At 52.1% G+C, this 19,826-nt stretch overlaps 1 protein-coding gene across 2 annotated transcripts in view; it reads right to left on the bottom strand.

The window, feature by feature from the left end:
- Positions 1-19,826, bottom strand: part of OTOF (otoferlin) — a 125,330-nt gene that overhangs the window by 53,401 nt on the left and 52,103 nt on the right. For both annotated transcript variants that reach the window (XM_064295144.1, XM_064295145.1), the window contains exons 4-5: positions 15,594-15,693; positions 12,931-13,112 (exon numbers count right to left, since the gene is read on the bottom strand). In XM_064295144.1, the coding sequence (XP_064151214.1) occupies positions 12,931-13,112; positions 15,594-15,693 (282 nt within the window). The remainder of the gene's footprint in view (positions 1-12,930; positions 13,113-15,593; positions 15,694-19,826) is intronic.

The raw sequence follows: 19,826 nt of genomic DNA on the forward strand, positions 1-19,826 counted from the left end.
CTGCAGGCATGGGGCTAGATCATAAGCAATAGGGGTTCCCAGGACCCCTAGTCCAGTACGTCTGAAAACTGCCTTCTCTGGTTCTCACAGCAGAATCACCTGGGGTTGCTGATTGAAAGCACAAATTCTTACTAAGTCGGACTCTCTGGGACTGAGAGCTCAGAGTTGGCATTCTCAACACATTCCCCAGGTGATTCTATCCTACGGGAGATTTTGGGAGCCACTCAAGCAGCTGGTGGTGGTGGGAAAGGGCCCATCCGCCCCAGGCTTACCCAGAACCCATCCTGTGGGACGTCTCCCTGCCTAGTGGCCTTAAGTGCTGGCTCTACCCCTATGTTAGGAGTACTCTCAGGAAAGGTGCCTGGCTTGGGCCCTCAGTCCTTCTATCTCCCCCTGGGGCCCTTTCTGCCCAGCCTCGCTGCTCAGACTGCTGCTCTCCTGAGTTACTCAGGAGTCTCCTGGAGCATCTAGTGCCTGGCTTTGTACAGTCATGTGCAGGCTATCCCATCCTTAGAGTCTCCAGCCCACCCTGTGTGTGACCTGTTCTACTCAAAGAACCTCGTGCCCTCCAGGGAAGCACTGTCAGATGGCAGATCAAAGGCCTTGTGTTGGGTCAGAAGCATTCCCTGCCTGGAGAGTCTGGCTGCCCTCTGCCAGCTGGATGGGACCTGGCCCTACTGTACCAGGCCCAGAGCATGTGCTCTGTAGCAAGGGAACTGTGGCTTTTTGACACTGATCCGATGGACCCAACAAAGTGGAAAAGGGCCTGGGGCCTCCCTTGGGCATTTATGGCCGTGACTTCAAAACTCACTATATCCCTTCAAATAAACATATTTAGAAGTTTAGATCGAGATTTAAAAACAAAAACAAAACAAAACAAAAAACTATGCTTATCCAACCATTCGCTACCATGTCCTGAAGCAAGTCAAAGGAGAAACTCCTCTCCCCTGAGCCTACAGGATTTCAACCATCTCAGGTGGACAGGCTGACTGGTCAGACTTCTGTGTGCCTGGCAATATCTCAAAATGATGCATTTTTCTCTTTATGAAAAAGGTAGCAGTGTGTAGAGGTGAAGGTAGTTTCCAGAATCCTTGCTATAGGCTCTGTGTCTGATTTCTTCTCCCAGACTTGCCCTTCCATTCATCTGAACTGTGGGGCAGTAGAGAGTCCTTGCTGCCTTATTGCTGCACCGGTTCCCAGAAAGCAGCATGTCTGCTTCTCCTGGCAAAGGGTAATAGTTATTTTTTGAATAAATGTCAACGGAACCAGTGAATTTTGAAGATTATCCACTTGCATCAAAGACTTAGATTTCAAAAAACATGTGATTTGTTGATTCGGTTACTGGTGTTGTTGCTAGTCGCCGTTCAGTCTGCTCCAACTTATGGCGACCCGATGTGTTGCAGAGTAGAATTGGGCTCCATGGGGCTTTCAAGGCTGTGATCTTTCGGAAGCAGATCACTAGGCCTGTCCTCCAAAGTGCCTCTGGGTGGGTTTGAACCACCAACCTTTTGGTTAGTAAAGTATAGCGCTTAACTGTCTACACCACCCAGGGATTCCTACTGGTGTACTGAGCCTTTCTTTTCCCAGATAAAATTTTGTATTTGGTTTAGCTGGGTTCTACAATTACCAAAGATGTTAGTGTGGTGAGAAACAGGCAAAGAAAACCAACCAGAATTCAACTCAGTGATGAACTACCTTACCACCAAAACTGAAAAAAAAAAAAAAAAAAAATGTTGCCATTGAGTCAACTCCAACTCATAGTGACCCTAGAGGACAGAGTAGAACTGCCCCATAGGGTTTCCAAGGAGTGGCTGGTCGATTCGAACTACCAACCTTTTGGTTAGCATCTGAGCTCTGAACCACTGCGCCACCTGGGCTTCCCACAACCAAGTGGGCTCTTTATTCCTGGGTGCATGAAAGCATGGGAGGCAGAAGCCTGGGGAAGCCAGCCTCTTAAGATGTCTGAGGATTTATAATCATATTTGCATTCCCTGCAAGCTGGACTCACCAGTCAGAAAGATGTGTGCCTGCAATTTAGATGAGTGTTTCTCTCTAGAGAAAAGCAGTGAAAGTTAGTTCACTCCTTGTAAACTCTTCTTTTCATTTGTGGATCTGAGGATTTCCTTACTCTTGTCATGCCTCAGAGTTAAGTGTGTCGTCACGGCTGGGAGACGCACAGAGAGTCCCAGGGGAGAGCTTGGCATGCGTGATGACTTGGGAACACTCGCCAAACTAAATTTAGTGACCTGAGGTTTCATTAGTTCAGGTCTATGCATTATTGTAGAAGGTGTGACTTAGAATGCCAGGTTGTAAATAAATGAGCTGCAGATGATACCCACTCACTGCCCAGGGCCACTGCCCCACGGTTGGCTTCCATGGGAACTCTCCAGGCTCATTAGCTCAGTCCTTAGACAATCAGAGTGAACAGGTTCCTGTCTAAGAGAAACAGGGTCTGTGCTCCTTCTCTGCATTCTTTAAGCAGCCAACTCTTCAAAGCCTTGGGGCATGTTCTCTAAATATCCCTCGATGAGTTAATTTCCTTTATTTTCCATGCCCCAAATACAGGTAAATTCATAGTTGCAGTCTTCACTGTTGTCTTGCAAAGTGCGTAAATTTTCAATCAGATTTTATTATCTTTCTACATTTGGGTGGGACAGACTGACCCTTAAGCCAAGAATCTCTCTGTCTTCAAACTGGCCTTTTTGCACAGTACCCTCATCACACCAGGAGGCCTGGGAGACTAAGACCTACTTGTCCTGAGCTTGCCAGGGAAGCTGGCTCTCCGGCTGTCCCTGGTGGCCCAACCCTCTGCAACGCTTAAGCAAACAGCATCAGGGAAATATATTTCTCATCTCCCAAACCACCCATTCCAGAGTCTCACGTGCTCAAGGGATTACGAGTCTTTTCATCTGTTGAATCTAAGTTTCCTCTCCGGCAAATTACACCCATTTTCACTTATCTGTTCTCAGTGGAGATAGAAACTAACCAGCTTTGCCCCAAAATAACCCTTCAGAGATTTAAAGCTGTTTCCACATTTTTCTCTTCTCCAGGCTAGAGCGTTTCAACTTGTTTAATCTCTTCTTAGAAACCCATTTCCCTACTCTTTCAGGAGCCCTGTTGTCCTACCAGACGCTGTGGAGTCAGCTCCAACTCGTGGTGACCTCCTGTGTGTCAGAGCACAACTCTGCTCCACAGGTTTTCAGGGGCTGACTTTTCAGAAGTACATCACCACGCCTTTCTTCTGAGGTGCCTCTGGGTGGACTCAAACCTTTCAGTTAGCAGCTGAGCGTGTTAACAGTTTATACCACCCAGGGACTTCCTATTGCTCTACAAATGAAAATAATAATAATAAATATCAATTTACTGTATCTCATACATTAGTTAAAGATGGCAAGAAATTAGGATAAGGCAATGGTTGGGTGCTTGGCTGTTAACCTAATATTGGTGGTTCAGACCCACCCAGCTGCTCCCATAAAGATTAAAACCAAAAAGTTTTTGCCATTGAGTTGATTCCAACTCAAAGTGACCCTACAGGACAGAGTAGAATTGCCCCATAGGGTTTTAAGAGCAGCTGGTGAATTTGAACTACTGACCTTTTGGTTAGCAGCCATAGTTCTTAACTACTGTGCCATCAGGGCTCGAGGCCCATAAGGATTACAGCCTAGAAAATTTCATTCAGCAGTCCTACCCTGTCACATGGGGTTATTATGAGTCAAAAGTCAACTCGATGGCACCTAACAACAGCACTGCTGAAGAAGTATCATTTATTGTGGATCTACTCTGTGCTCACTTATTGAGGCAGTTCTTACTCCAGCTGTAGCCAGGCAAAGTGATCAGGCCAGAGTCCCTGTGGGTCTGGTTCAGGTCAGACAGAGGAGCTGGAAGTCAAGGAAGGGCCTTTAAGCATTGCCAATCTCACACCAAGGGTCTGGGAAAAGACAGGCTGTTCACGTCTCATGTATTGGCCTTTTATGGCTAAGCATCCATGGAGAAAACTGAACCTTGAGCCTTCTCCCTAGGGAAAATACAGCTCGGTCTCCACCATCATTTCTCACACACCAGGATTCAGCCTTCCTGACTAATCATCCTCTCCCTCTCCAAACCTTAGCACATGCTGTTCCCTCTGCCTGAAGGCTTCTTCCCTTGCTGGGAACCTGGCAGACTCCTTCATCCTCAGGGCTCTGGGCTGGGGCTCCCCCCACACAGACCATTGCCTCCGTCACTGCAGGCTTTCTCGTGACCGTTTGCTGGTTTGCAGCAAGCATGGGCTGGAACTAAGTATGCTTCTGTTAAAGCATTGAAGGAGCCTGGGAGTTCGCTGGGGCCTTAATGCAAGCAGACACCCTGCCCCGCCAAACCCAGTCCGGTGCTGATCAATCAGACCCCATACACACAACTTTGGTGCTTTCGTAATATCCTCAAAAGAACCCATTTTGAACTTACTGGGACCACAGTTTTGAGCAAATCTCTTACCGTCTCTGGGACCCAGTTTCTCAATCTGGAAAATAAAGAACACATTCCTGGCTTTTCAGCTCTCATTGGTATATTTGGAGAATTAAATGAAAACAGGCAAGTGCTCAAAAACTCCTGGGTCTATGATGAAGCCTGGGCTGAAAGGCAGATCCCCTGTGATTTAGTCCCAGCTCTGCCCCTAGCCTGGAGCAAGTTGCTTCTCCTCTTTGGGACTCAGATTTGTCATCTGTAAGAAGTGGGGTTGGACCACAGGCCCCCTCTAGTGCAGCAGCCTGACCACCACTGCCTTTGTGAAAGTCCCGGTGATTCTGGGATACTCCTCCACGTGACAATGTGCTATCAGGACCCATTCATCAACCCCTGGGCTGGAGCCTTTCCAACCCTTCTTGGCTGACCTCGCCCATCTGGAATTCCTTCCTCTTCTGAAATCCAACTGGGTAGTCAGTTCTGACTTATGGCAACCCCATGTGAGTCGGAGTAGAACTGTGCTCCACAGTTTTCAATGGCTGATTTTTCAGAAGATCACCAGGCTTTTCTCCTGAGGTGCCTCTGGGCAGACTTGAACCGCCAACCTTTTGGTTAGCAGCTGAGGCCATTAACTGCTTGCACCACCCAGGGACTCCTCTGGTCTCCTCCTGATCTCTCCTCCCTCAGGAAGCCTCAGGGGAGCAAAGACAGTGAGGACCACTGGAGTGAGTGGTGGCCTTTCCTTAGCTTTCTGGGTCTTCCTGCTCTGGTCACATCCTGTGGCCACAGAAAGCCCAGAGTCATCCTCCTGGGACCATCAAGACTGTGTGACCGAGCTGGGGGATGGGGGTGGGGCTGGAGAGAGGGAGTAGTGGAGAGGGGGGCTCCTGGCTTCTCTGCCTTTCACATTCCTTTGCCCTCAGTCACACCCTCCCTCACAGGAAAGGGAGGGGACAGTGGTGAGAGGGGTGGGGGGTGAACAGGGAAGTGGGGAAGGAATCAAGACACTGAAGGGAGGGAGGGTCACCCCAGAAGAGCTAGAGAGTGGAAACCAGAAGGCCCTGCCCCCTGCCCATCCCCACAGAAGCACCTCCCTGTCCCTCACCCCCATGGTCAAATGGAAAGGCGTCCCTCTCCGTGCCATTCCCCAGTGCTGGCTCCACCGGGACAGCCCACTCCTTAGCCCTCTCAGGCCTGGTTGTCCCTCCATTCTCAGAAGAAGCCTTCCCTGTAATCCAGCCTTCTGCCCTCACAGGGTGGCCCACAGGCTCCACCCTGGCCTGGGACACCTACTTGTGCTCGCCATCTCTGCCTCCCTTGGTCTCCTCTCTGCCTTTGCTGAGTCAGGGGGAGAAATGAGGAGACAAGGGGATGTATGTGAGAGGGTGTGGCCCAGAGACACTTACAGCCTTAGCCCCTGACCCTGCCAACCCCCACACTCCCAAGGGGCCTCCTTGTCCCAGAAGCCCCCTTACCCCCTTGCTACAGCAGGCCAGAAACCAACTAATTGCCATCAAGTCAACTCCGCATACAACAGAGTAGGACTGTGATCCATAGGGTTTTCAATGGCTGATTTTTTGGAAGTAGATTGCCAGGCCTTTCTTCCAAGGCAACTTTGGGTGGACTCGAATCTCTGATCTTTTGGTTAGCAGCCTAGCACGTTAATCATTCGCACCACCCAGGGACCCCACAGCAAGCCTGAGCAGGGGCCTAACGACAGGGCAGGGATCCAGTGGTCTCAGGTGCTGCCTTGAGGAGAGAGGGAGGGGCTCACAGGAGTGGGGTTGGGCGGCCACTGTCCCACCCCCATGCCCTGGAGAACTTGGAGCCCAGGTGAGGGAGGAGGCCTCAGGATATCAGCTGATATTCTCCACTCTGGTGATTTTCAGAACATGGGTCACATCTTCCTCAGTGGACGCTGGTTAGATGAACCTGGCCACCCTCCAGGCCAGGGCCACCCTGCACCTTCCTCCACCTCTTCCTCTGACCCCCTCCAGTAGGGTGGGAGCTTCTGGGCTCTGAGGGAGCAGGGGCTGAGCCTACTCTGAGAGGGGCATAGCAGTGTTAGGGTGCTGCAAGGGAGGATTCAGCCATCAGCCCCAGGAAAAAAGGCCGGTGGGCAGGAAGTTCTGGGTGGGGCACTGAGTATAGCTACCACTCCAGGGCTCAGAGCTGATCTGGAGGAGGGCGGGAAAGAACAATGCTCCTCTCTGTCATTAGGGAGACTTCCAGAAAACCTCTCTGGAATGTTCCCTGAATGCTTTCCCAGTGCTGTGGCAATAAGGATGAAGAAAAGGAGTAACGATGAGTTATTTTGCCCTCTCCTCACAATCTGTCCTGGTACAGACTGCCCAGGTAGGCATGGCTCCATGTCCCCACAGCTCGGGACCCCAAGGCCTAGACACATCACAACATGAGCCCAGCTTTGGCCAGCTAACCTTTACAGTAGGCACACAGGTCAGTCTGTAATTCAGAAGAGATCATGATAACCAGATCTCTGCTGCAAAATTGGCCGAGACCACTGAGCAGAGAACAGCTCACCGTGTGGAAGGGAAGGCTGCGTGACAGCACGGCTGCTCTGACCCTGGGCCCTGTGGATCGGGGGGCTGGATGGCCACGCGTCCCCATTAGGGCCCACTGAGCACTGCGAGATGCTTCTTCCAATGGAGCAGGGCGTTCAGTGAGCTTCTTAGAACACTAAGGGCCAAACGGGGAATCTACTGGCTCCAAGCAGAGCTGCTTTTCTCTGAGTTATAAAATGAAGTTTTGAAGGTAAAAAAAATTTTTTTTTTCTTTCTGGAAAAAGAATGTTGTGACTCTGAAAAGTTTGCAAATCCCTGCAACAGAGGACCTAGAAGGGAAAGTGCATCACCTGGCCATGGGTGGGGTGGGGTAGGAAGATGGAGTCTGTGTATCTGAGGATAATAAAATGTGATGCTTTTTCTCTTGCCCTCTGGGGTCTGCTCTGAAATTGCAGAGAGGTGTCGACTCACCTGATGGGGACTGCTCGGGCACACAGCACGCCAGGGCACAGCATGTACCGCAACCTGGACACACATGCACGCCTCTCACATGTCCACCCTGCCCCTTCTCACACATTCCAGGCCTCTAGGCCGACAAAGGGCGCACACACGCCCATGCTCTACTAGTGTGGAACTGGAGAACAGGACTGTTTCTTTCTATGAAAAAAATAACTCTAGTGATTTTACTATAATCACTATTACTACTACTATTAATATGTTGTTGTGGTTAGCTGTCGTCGAGTTAGCCCCCAACTCATGGTGACCCTATGCACAATGGAACGAAATGCTGCCTGGTGCTGCACCATCCCCACGACTGGTTGTGGATCAAACCATTGTGATCTGTGGGGTTTTCACTGGTTGATTTTTGGAACTAGATCTCCAGGCCTTTCTTCCTAATCTGCCTTGGTCTGAAAGCACCACTGAAAACTCTTCAACATCATCTAGTAAACTAGTTGGCACTAAGTTGATTCCGAGTCATGGCAACTCCGTGTGTGTCAGAGTAGAATTGTGCCCCATAGGGTTTCCTATGGCTGATTTTTTCAGAAGTAGATCACCAGGCCCTTCTTCCACTATTAATAAAACTACTCATAATAACTAATATACTACTACTGAACTGCTGAGACTGCGCTTAGAACTTTAACATGCCTGGCCTTATTTAACCCTCCATTGCATGAGGTGGGTGGGTATTGTTATTATCCTGCTTTCCAAACCAGCGAGCTGAGGGGCAGGCTGCCCTCAGTCACTCAGTGATAGGGGTGTTGGGGATGGAATCTGACCTCATGCTCAGTCCGTGTTGCTACATGTCTTCTCCATGAAGCCCAAGGTAGACCAGAATCTCTAGTCAGAGCCCACATCTGTGTTGTCGGCATCCAGGCCTGGCTCCTTAAACTCTGTTTCTTAGCCAGCACTCTCTCTCCGTGAGCACCAGTCTCTCATCTTCACTTTAACTCCAGCTGTCCCTCAAGCTTCCATCCTTATTGCTCTTGCTCACTAAAAGCTGAAGGATCAATATGGTGGCCTGCTTGGGTTCTCTCGGAGCCCCCAGCCTCACTTGGGCTGCAGGTGTGGGGGCCCAACCTCAGGAAAAACAGCTGGATGGGGGAAGACTCTCTGCCCTAGCACCTCTTCATCCCCAAATCCTAGCCAGGCCTGCTGACCCTGGCTGCTTGGAGCTGCTTGGGGAGGCACCATTCCCTCCTGGTGAGGGGAGCCGCAGAAGGATTTTCTAGCTCTTGCGAGGGGCCATGGCAACAGATAAAGCAGCGCTCTAAGGATGAGGCTGAACCACGCAGGCCCATGCACACATGCTTATGTACCCCACGGCCTGTGCACATCCCTCTCAGGGCCCCCCAGCCATGCACATGGGCCTAGCTGCCCTCTGCCCCAGGCACAGGAGGAAGGTACCCGGCTTCTGCAGGGTCTTCACTGGAATGGAAATATGGTGAACATGGAGAACAAGAAAAGTGCCCCCCTGCCCCTCCCTCCCCACGGATGAGACTCAGCAGTGAGGAGCCCAGGGGGAAGCCCTGTAGCCCCCAGGGATGCCAGAAGGGGGGGTTGGGCGGCAGAAGGAGATGGGAGATGGAAAGCGAGAGGGCCAGGCCAAGCAGAGAAATGAGAAGGGGAGAGAGTCTCGTAATACAGGTTGTGCTCAGTTCCATAGCTCAGCTGCCAGAGCAAAGTCGAGGCTCCTTCCTTGGTCCTTTCTGAGACATGGCTCCTAGAGGCAGCAGCAGCAGCAGCAGAACCCAGCAGTGGCTGGCAGAGACTGTGTGTGTATGTGTGCAAGGCACAGTCTCCTCTCAGAGACTGGGGGAGATGCATGCTGACACCCAAGGGTCCAGAACCCCAATTCTGTGCTCCTGGAAACTGTGCCTGTGGGGTTAGTAACCCATTTCTTCTCTGCAACAATAGCCTGGGAAGAGGAAGGGAGCACTGGGTAAGTGAGACCCTCTGCCCTTACCCCCAGGGCAGCTGCAAAGCTCCTGTTGTGGGCAGTATTCTGAGCCCTTGGTGTAGGGTGGGGAGGCCAGAGCTGACAGCAAGCTTAGTAAGAGCACCTGGACCAAAATGTCAGATACTGCTCAGGGAAGAAAAAGTTGGGGTGGGGTAAAATGGAGTTTGTGAAAAGGAAGAAGGAAGGAAATGAACATTGGCTGAGGACCTACCATGGTCTGGGCACTGTGATGGGCGGCCCACATGTATTATCTCATTTAATCCTAACATCCCTGTGAGGCCTCAGTAATCTCTATTTTACAGATGGGAGAGTGGGGCTCAGAGAAACTGGGATTTGAGCCCTGAGTTCTCCATTGCACTCACTGCCTCCTGACACATTCCATGACTGTGGGTATTTTTCAGAGAACTGGCAGGAATAGACACCCCTGGCTAGGGTGCAGGGACTAGAGAAGAAGGAAGAGCAGCTCAGAGGGTATGCAGCTGGCCAGGGCCTAGGAGAGATGGGAAGAAAGGGTTAACAGGCTGCGGTTGAGTTGGGATGTGGGGGTGGGGGCTGCTCCAGGCAGAGAGCTGCTGTACCCATGTCCCCTGTTCCCCAGAGGAGGAATTGTTGGGGGGGGGGAACTTCAAGGCATATACGTAAGGCTTGGGAGTGAGTGGCCTTAAGTAGGGGTGTCTGCAGAGGCTGGGCCATGACGTGGCCTCGTCCTATCTGTGACCCTCACAAGAGCTGAGGCCCTGAGGTCCACATGCACCCCATCTGGGACCCAGCTGACCCACCAAGTGAGGACAGAATGGATGTGGGCAAAGTTCTGAGGAAGCAGAACAAGGCAGGTGGGGCTGGGGGTGCTGGGAGCTGAGGTGGGGAGAGGCATTCCCTGGAGGGAGAGGTGTGAGGTCTCCTCCCTACATTAGCCCTGTTTCATTGTCCATGGAAGAGTCCCTACCAACCCAGCTCAGGGTCTGCCTGGGCTGAGGCTGTGTCCCACCCACTCATTCCATCCAATCCTCCCCTCCTTATTGGACATGGAGAAACAGATTCCCACCTAACTCCTGTGGGCCAAGATGACCAGGTGAGACAATGCTGCTTGCCAGCAACGAGGGTTTTCTGCTGGCCATGGGCTGAAGGAGAGACAAGAGGGGCGCCTTGTAGATCTAGCACCTTGATCTACAAAGGGACTGGCCTTCCTGTAGAGGGTAGGGGCAGACACAGGAGAAGCCAGGAATTGGGGTCCTGGCTTGGGGCCAGAGGCTAGGCACAGACACCCCTTACCTCTCCCTGTCACTTTGTTCCACTTCTGGGAACAGATGTCTTCCTGAGAAGAGGTTGGTTAAGCCCCTTTCAAAGGGCTCTCTGGCCCAGAAGCCAGCGGCTTTCTCCCTGAGCCCAGAGCTGACTATGGCAGACATAACATCAAGGCCTGTGAGGTCAGTTACCAGGTTCCCCTTGAAACCATCTCAGGAAAACTCCACACTCCCTAAACCAGCTCTATCTTCTCTTTATCAGCAAATGGTCTTTGCTTCGCCCATCCTACATCCTCAGAGTTTTCTCAGCTCTCGTCCCTCATCCAGGCCTGCTGGCTGTGTGGCTAGGGCTAGGGGGAGGATGTGTTGCAATGACACCTCTGCCAAGGTGCTCTCAGGGCCCCAAGTGCAGCACGCCCACAGCCCCTCCAATGTAGAGGAGTGGTACCTGAGTCGCAAGAGCGCTGGCTATGGTCATCCTCTTTAACTCCTAATTGCTGGGACAAAATTCCTCCTCCTGCTCCTGATTCTCCGCCCTGGGGAGTGGCCACAGGAGGGTGGGGGCAGGGTGGGAAAGTCAGGCGGCTGTGAAGCAGGGTGGGAGGAGCCCTCTCTATCTCCACATTCCTGAAGGTCTGGAACCTAAGCACCTCTTCTTGCTTTATCTAGGTGGCATCCTCTCACTGCCCCTTCTGTCAACACCCTGGCCCACTCTTATAGGACTGAGAGAGAAATTGGCTCTGCATTGCCTGAGCTGCAGCTATCCCAGAGATGGCGGTTATCCTTGCTGTCCAGAGCTCCAGCAAAGTGTCCCTGGACCCCTCAGGTTGTCAGAGTTGGAAGGGAGCCAGGATGCCAACCTGTTCAGCCCATTCCTGTTATCAACCCAGAAGGGTTAGTGACTTATCCAAAGTCACTCAGCTAGTTGGTGGCACAGACAGAATAGGACTTCATAGAACTAAGCTGTCCTGAATCCAGGCCGGTGTGTCTGTACTACAATTGATCGCCCTCACATGGCTTCCAACCTTATATTCACAAAGTTCTTTCTTAGAGCCACCTCGGTCTCTGAATCGGTCCTCTGCCAAGCTCTTTCCTGTGTGGAGACAGAGGATGGGGACCAGGGGGTGCCCATTGTGACAGGGATAACTCTTCACAAATGACCATCCAGTGTCCCTCGCTCACCACTTGATTTCTGACCCCTTGCACTATCCAGCTACAAAGAACCTCTTTGTCACCAGGCTTATGTGGGGCAGCACTTGGCACCTCAGTTACAGCCTGCTCCACTGTGACCCCTTTGGGTCTCCAAACAACTTGGTGGAGTAGACAGGGTAGGAGGGTTCTCGTTGCTCTGCCCCATTTTACAGTGAGGAGAGACAGCGGTTATGTGTGTGACTTGCCAAGTGTCACATGGTTGTGAAGAGGCAGAGCTGGGACCAGACCTGGGGCTTTCTGAGGCCAAACTGCATACTCTTTCCACTCCATCTAAAGAACCCAGCGTCTGAGAAGGACAGGCTCTAAGCTGGCTTGGGCCAATGCTGCCCAACTACCATGGCTAGCTTGAAGTAGAAAGTCCAGCCATATTTGCTACAGGTTACTTTTACCTTATTACTATTACTCTCCCCACCCGGCTTGTGTGTGTGTGTTATAGGGGGTGGTACAGGTGCAAAGATGGGACACATATTCAAGAACAGTAATTTAGAATCTGGTTTGCAGGACAGGGACTGAAGAAATTTTACTTGGAAAGGAAGAGGTGGAAGGCGGTTAGAGGGAGCTGTTTCCAATGACATCGGAAGATCCCCTTCCCTCCAAATACACCCAAGTCCTCTAGATGCACCTGTTGACTTACCTGCAGTTTACACATTTCTCCTGATAACCTAGCAACCCACGGACAGCAATTGACTAGACTAAATTCTGTCCTCTGGGCTTAAAGAATAATACAATGAAAATCTGGGACCTAAGCCCGCTTCTCCCATTCCGGAGGAGGGCAGAGGGTCTAGCCTTACCCCCGTGTGAGATCTCAACCTCCCAGAACTTTGCCTTCCTTTGAGTGGAGGCAGGCCTGGCCACTTGGCCTGATCTGAGTCCGCCTACTTACTCCCCAGTGAGCTCCGGGGTGAGGGGTGAGTGGGCTGCAGAAACACCTCCTGCCTCTTTTTTGTTTCCCTGGAAACTCAGCCCTTACTAGGATCCCAGCCTGTGGGGCCTGTGAGGGGCCTGTGAGGGGCACCAGGACCAGGCATCTTCCCAGAGGGCCCCAGCCTGTTACCTCCGGAAGCTCTTCTCGCCTGGTGGCCGGGAGCTGGGACGGGAGCTGGGGAGCAGCCCATCTGTCTCCTGGCTGTCCTTCTCTTCCTCTTGAAGAGACTCATCCCCCAGGAAGTCCCCATCATCCCAGGAGCCCACCGTGCCATCTGTGGCCTGATACCGGATCTCCACGCACAGGCTAGTCTGGAGGAGAGAGGCAAGGAGGTGAGCAGCCAGGACGGCAGTAACAATCCTGTATACTGCACCACTTTGTGATGTTTGCCAAGTGCCTTCACGCCCTCAACTCACTGAAGGAAGGCAAGGTGGGTATTATCTCCCCATTTTGCAGATGTGAAAAGAGAGGCTCAGAAAGATTGAGTGACATGGGCAGACTCACTCAGCTTAATGTGGTCTGGCTTCAGATCCTGCTGCACTTGGCTCTACTCCTCCCTGGTGCCCAAGGTGGGGGGTCCTCTATGAACACTGAGCCTGTTACTGGGGTAGCTGCCCCCTCCTTGTCCTCAGTACCAGGGCTGACCTCCCCTCACCTGCTGGTGGTCATTGTAAATGTGACTAGTGAGCTGAGGGTGCCCTCCAGGAGAGGGGCCCAGACACTGGATGCCCTTCAAAGGCTTGGTGATGTCAGCACATCTTCCTAACTCATCTGGCACTCACCCTTCCTGCCCTGGAGAAAAAGGGAGTTTGGGTGTTGCCCTGGGTTTTCCTCTGTGAGAAAGTGGAACAGCAAACCCAGGCCCAGGCTTAACATTCAAGAATCCTGATTGGGCTTCTTGCTCTGTGTCCTCGGCCACTTACCTCCTCTCTGCTCCAGTTTCCCCCAGTGCACAGGGAAAACTCAGTCTAGTCCCTTCCTCAGCCTGCCTGGGTGCTGGGAGTGCTCCACCGGCTCGGGGTGGTTTGCTCCTGGACCCAGGGCAGGCAGCCTTCACTGAGCATAAGGGCCTGCTGATAAGCCAGCTTAGACTGCTCAAGGGAGGGGACAGTGCACATGTTATCTGAATCCCTGCTGTGCTGGATGTCATGCTAAGATACTTAATGTAAACTCCTTGGATTCCTCAACACTTCAACTTATCCTACCTGACATCTCAGGGAGGTGACGCGACTTCCCCAAAGTCACAGTTAGGAAGATCTGGAGCTGGGATTTGATCCCAGGCTGCCTGACTCCAAGTCCTGTGTTCTATCCACTGAACCAGCGTGGCCCTTCTGGTGTGACCAAGTATGTTGTGGTGGAAAAATGCTGGTCTGGAATTGGAAGCCCTTGATCCCAATCCTGGCTCTGTAATTGACCAGCTGTGTGATGTTGGCCAAATCCATTGCCCATTTAGGGCATCAGTATTCCCATCCATAAAATAGGTAGATGGGCTGGATTACCTGTAAGTCCTTTCCTCAGTTGAAATCCTAAATCTGATTCTGGGAACCCAGGGCATGGGCCTGCTATCTGTTAGTGCCTGCCCATTTCCCCAGCTCTCTCTTATCTCTGATCCCTTACTCTCCATGCTATGTTTTCCTCTTTCAGGTTTCCATGTTCTCCCCCAAGGCTGCTACTCCCAGTCATGCCTGGAGCTTGTTCTGCACCCTCTCTCCCTTGCTGTTGTGGCCTGGGTGGGGCCAGCCTGAGAAGCCCCAAATGCTCTCCTTGATCTCAAAAAGGGAGTGTCTTGAGAAGCCAAGACTTTTGGGGTTTCTGCCCTACCCTCAGCACTGCACCAGGGAGGGTCCCTTTCTGCTTCGGTTCTGCCTTCTGAAGCTGTTTCTGCTGGTTATCCACAGAGGCTATCACATAGGGCCATACAGTACCGAGGGCCTGGATGGAGAGCCCTGTTCAGCCCCATTTGACACACGGGCAATCTGAGGTCAGTATAGAATAGCTAACAATGTTATTTTACGTATTCATTGAGCACCGGCTGTGTGCTTGCTGTTCTAAGCACTCTCTGTGTATTCTCATTTAATCCTCAGAATCATCCGATGACGTAGATACTGCAGGTTTGCTCACTTTGCCGATGACTTGTAGCTTGCCTGGTCACACAGTTAGTGAGTGGCCTAACCAAGACCCAGGGGTGTGTTCCTCGTCACTATGCCAACCTGCCCATGAGTGGACGCTGATGAGTTCAAGTGGATTGGTGAATCGGAGGAGGGGCCTGAGGGCTGACAACCAGGTCAATGTATTTCCTTCCTGTGTTAAAATGCGTATACAGAGCCCATGGACTATGCATTAGAGTGTGTGCGCGCTCATGTTGGAAGTGCTGGGATGGGACGTGACAAATGGCATAGGAAACAAGGTGCCCTCACAGAGCACCTGGTCTCACAGAGAGCCAAGTTAGGCACACAGAATGGAGATAGTGCACAGGCGTGGCCAGCGGGGTTTGGTCGGCCTTTGGATGGTCAGAGAAGCCTTGTCAGGGTTCCTGACCTGGGTCCAAATGGAAATCTGGTCACCCCTTGGTGGGGAGGGAGGGTATCCCCAAGTCACCCTTCCCTATATTCTCACTAGAAAAGGCTGGGTGGAGACCCTGGGAGCTCACCCCCCTACCCCGATCTTGCCTCTCCATCCATGAGGAGTGCTCCCCAGGCTGCCCTGTGAGCAGGTGGGAGGGAGGTGAAGCAGACCCCCAGATGACCCTGTAAGGGGAAAGTTCAGCTTCTCTCTGGAGAAGGGACACCCACCTTGATGATAGCGTTGTTGTCATCGATCAGTGTGTCGGTCACCTCCACGTGGTTCTCTTCCACCACCTTCTGCAGCACCATGCAGAAAGTTCCGATTAGCCTGTGGACAGCAGAGGTAGGGGGTGGTTTCACATGAAGAGGCCAGAGTGAGGAGCAAGGCTGACACCCAAGAGGCTGTGACTGGCTGGGGCGAAGACCAGCTGGCTGGAGGGAGAGAGACTTGCTCAGGCTGCAGGCTGGGGCTGGAGAAGGTGGCAGGTCCTGCCAGGGCAGAATGCCCATGAGGCTGAGGGTACATGACCCCCTACAACAGTGTATGTATGTGGGGGACCCATTTCCCTGGGAGAGCTCAGAGGGGATAATGAGCTCCCTGGCTATGATGGTGGAGCCTTGTGTTCCTTGGGTACGTGTAATTGGGGATCAGCTGAGCTCCCGCAGAGCAGATGCCAGATGCCCAGTGTGGAGGCTGTTGGAGAAGGGCCTCAGTCCCTAGCATGTAATCAACACTCCCAAAGCACTATAGTCAGCATTAGTGTGGTGGCCTACACCATGAGCCTCTCGGGGACAGGGACTGAGATTTCTTTTTCCGGCATCTATTTTATGTTTCTGACACATGGGTGATCTCAATATCTGTATGCTGAATTAATGAAAAACAGTAGGTGTCTAATACATGCTGACTGAGTTGACTTGAATCCCATTTCACCACATGGTTTGCAGCCCACTCTGAGACAAACCCTTCTGGAAGCCTCTCTCTCCACCCCTGCTGTACCCTGGTGTCTGTTCAGCTTGGCAGGGCTGCTGAAGGGAAAAGTGCTGGGCTGCAGGGTAGGGAGCCTGGAGCCCCTGTCCCTGACTCTCAATTTTGTCATTATAAAATGGGGGGTGGCCTCTTAGCTCCTGTCCCACGCAGATGTTCTAACAATAGGATCCAGGCCTGAGAGAATACACTAGCTTTCTTGCACCCTCACCTCATTTGTCTCTAACTTAGTGGTTCTCAAACTTCAGCGCAAGCAGAATCACCTGGAGGACTTGCTAGAACACAAATTACTGGGAACCACCCAGTGGTGGTGGAAATGTTTAATAATTGGCTCTCTGGGGAGAAAAAAAGTCCTGTTTTGTAGTTTTTGCTGATTTCCTGGTGTAACTACTCCTGCCACCGCCAATTTCAAGCTATCAACATGAAGTCACGGAACTCAGAGTTGGGAAAAGACACATGCTACCTGCTCTTAGGAGCCAATAAGAGCCAGATCCAGCTGCTACCAGCTCCCTTCAGGTTTCTGACTCAGGCAGTGGGGTGGGGCCAGGAATATGTATTTCAGAGAAGTTTCCAGGTGATGCTGGTCTGGGGAGCACACTTTGAGCACAGTTTTATCTTTATAAAAAGAGGGAGCTGAGCTCTTAGTTCCTGTACTGTGCAGACATTCTAACAATGAAAGGCATTGATCTACTATTGTCCAGCCCTTCACTCTTTGGCAGACTTGATCTTCGGGTTATTTCAATCCACTAGGATCTGGTAGAAGGGGGCCTGGTGGCACAGTGGTTAAGAGCTTGGCTGTTAACTCAAAGGTTGGTGGTTCGAATCCACTAGTTGCTCCATGGGAGAAAGCTGTGGGCGTCTGCTTCCGTAAAGGTTACAGCTTAGGAAACCCTATAGGCCAGTTCTACTCTGTCCTATAGGGTTGCTATGAGTTGGGGTCAACTCAATGGCCACGGGTTTGGTTTTGGTTGGGACCTGCCAAGCACCTGCTGAGTGCAGGCACACCTCTCCCTTTATAAGAAGCCCCAGAACTGCAGAGGAGGGCCCCCAGGATCAGTCATGCTGCAATATAACAAGACACCCCCAGGGGGCAGGATGGAGCTGTTCCCCTGCAAGTGCTCAGAGAAGCCTCTGGCACCTTTCAGGCTTAACTTGTCTCAGAATCTCTGACCCTGGACTTGGGAGGGGCCTGAGAGGGGAGCTGTTCCACCATTCCTTCAAGGAGGAATCCCTTAAACAAGCTCCTTGACACATGCTTTCAAGCCTCGGTTAGACACCCCAGTGACGGGAATCTTCCTAGTCCATTACTCTTTATTTTATTTTACAACCGCTGCAATCATTCGTGTAGTAGGCTGAAGTTGGCTTCCTGGCAAATCCCCAGCTCCTCGCAAAAGGGAGGCAGTATAGACTCTGGAAAGAGCCTGGGCTTGGGGGTCAGACAGATGTGGGTTCACCAAGCGTGGCCTAAGAGGGGATTCTACCACCTGGTAGCTGTGTGACTCTGGGCTAGTTATCCAGCCTCTCCAAGCCTTGCTCAAAGAAGGTACCCCCCCGCCGCCGCTTCCCTGGGTGGTAGTGAAGATTAAACAAGAACAGTCACGTGGAACTCCTCTGGCACTGGTGTCCCCCAACCCCCTCAATGCTGTGTGGGGATTGCTGTCTGGAGGACCCATGCAGGGCTGGTCACCTTTGCAGGATGGGCTTCAGCAGCCGACTCCTCCCTCCCCCCAGCTCTGCTCAGCCTCACAGAGTCTGAACCTGTCTGTGGTTCAGAGGGTGGGGCTGGGAAATGGGAGTTTGCAAGGCCAGAGGAATGAACTTGTTACGTCCCCCAGGGGTAGCTTCTTGTAGTTAGTTGTGTCAGTTGGCTGCAACTCATAGTGATCCCATGTACAACAGAACGTGCCTGGCCCTGTGCCGTCTTCACAATCGTTGGTATGCTTGGGTTCACTGTGTATTTTGAATGCCTTCAAACGTAGGTGGCTCATCCTCCAGCGCTGTATCGGACAACATTCTACTGTGATCCATAAGGTTTTCACTGGCTGATTTTTGAAAGTAGATTGCCAACCTTCCTGCCCGGTCTGTCTTAGCTTTGAAGCTCCACTGAAACCTGTCCCCCATGGGTGACCCTGCTGGCAGTTGAAATACCGGTGGCATAGCTTCCAGCATCACAGCAGCGCAAAAACCACCACAGGACAATAGGCTAACAGATGGGTGGTGGAAGGGTAGCTTGGGCGCTTTAACTCCCAATAGTTCCCCCAAACCTCCTCCAAATAAAAATCAAAAGTAATACTCTTTGAAATAGATGATTGTCATCTTTCAGTCTTACGTCAAGTATGAAGAAATGTGTTTTTACAGAACTTTGCTCTTTTTACAGGTCTGTCACATACCATCTAAGCAAAAACAGGGTGCTCGCTATGCAACTGTACCTTCGAAACAAATGCCCTGATGCTGCTTCCGACCAGAGTGCTGCTCCCGAGCTGCTCCTCTTTAAGCACGCTTTGGTGGAAGGACCGGAAACGCTGGTGGCATAGTGGTTAAGTGCTACAGCTGCTAACCAAAAGGTCAGCAGTTCAAGTCCACCAGGCGCTCCTTGGAAACTGTGGGGCAGTTCTAGTCTGTCCTATGAGTTGGAATCGACTCAACGGCACTGGGTTTGGTTTGGTTTTTTGAAGGACCAGGTGCAGGCAGGGGAAGTCCCAGGATCTGGCCCTTGTGGTGACCCCAGAGGTGACCTCTCCCTCTCCAGCCACACTTTGGTAAGCCTGGCTGCAAACAGCAAGGTCTGCCGAGTTTCCTGTCACTCCTCTGGGAAGATCAGTATGGAGGGGCTAACCTCGGATGGGAGCCACAGGGGCAACCAAAGAAGAATGGGCTCTCATGTTCCTTGGACTTCTGGGTCATTTTCCTAGAAAGTGAAGATGTGAGGCCATTTGTTCTGGGGTCAGAAGGCCTGGGTTCAGAACCAGCTTTGCCCTGAACCTGCATCATGACCCCAGGCAGGGCCCCCCTCTGGGCCCCAGTTTTCCCCTGGCTGATAAGTGAAGGGTCTGGGACCTGACCCTGCATCCTCTGACCACCTCCCTCACCTGGCCCCCAGTTGGGCTCTCTATCTCAGGTCACCCCATCACAAAGAGGCCCTCCCCACAGAGCGCACACCTAGACAGTGGCCAGGCAGGCTGGGCAGGTAGGATTCCCAGGTAACTAAGCAGCAAAGAGGAGGCTTCAGGCTCAGATGGGCCCAGGGACTAACCACAATAGATCGGCTATCGGGCACCGGGGCTTCATCAATAATTTACCGCTTCTCCCTGGGAGCCGGTGTCAAGTGCCCCAGACTGATCAGGTCTCCACTACTGTCCTTCTCCTGAATTATTCAGGGACCCCTGGCATCTTTGGCAGCCAGAGACTGGGAAGATGGGCCAGGCCCCCCCACTTAAGGCTCCCAGACCAGCAAAGCTGGATGCACAGATCCTCTG

This window comes from Loxodonta africana, chromosome 12 (genome assembly GCF_030014295.1).
Source record: "Loxodonta africana isolate mLoxAfr1 chromosome 12, mLoxAfr1.hap2, whole genome shotgun sequence".
Classification (NCBI taxonomy): domain Eukaryota; kingdom Metazoa; phylum Chordata; class Mammalia; order Proboscidea; family Elephantidae; genus Loxodonta; species Loxodonta africana.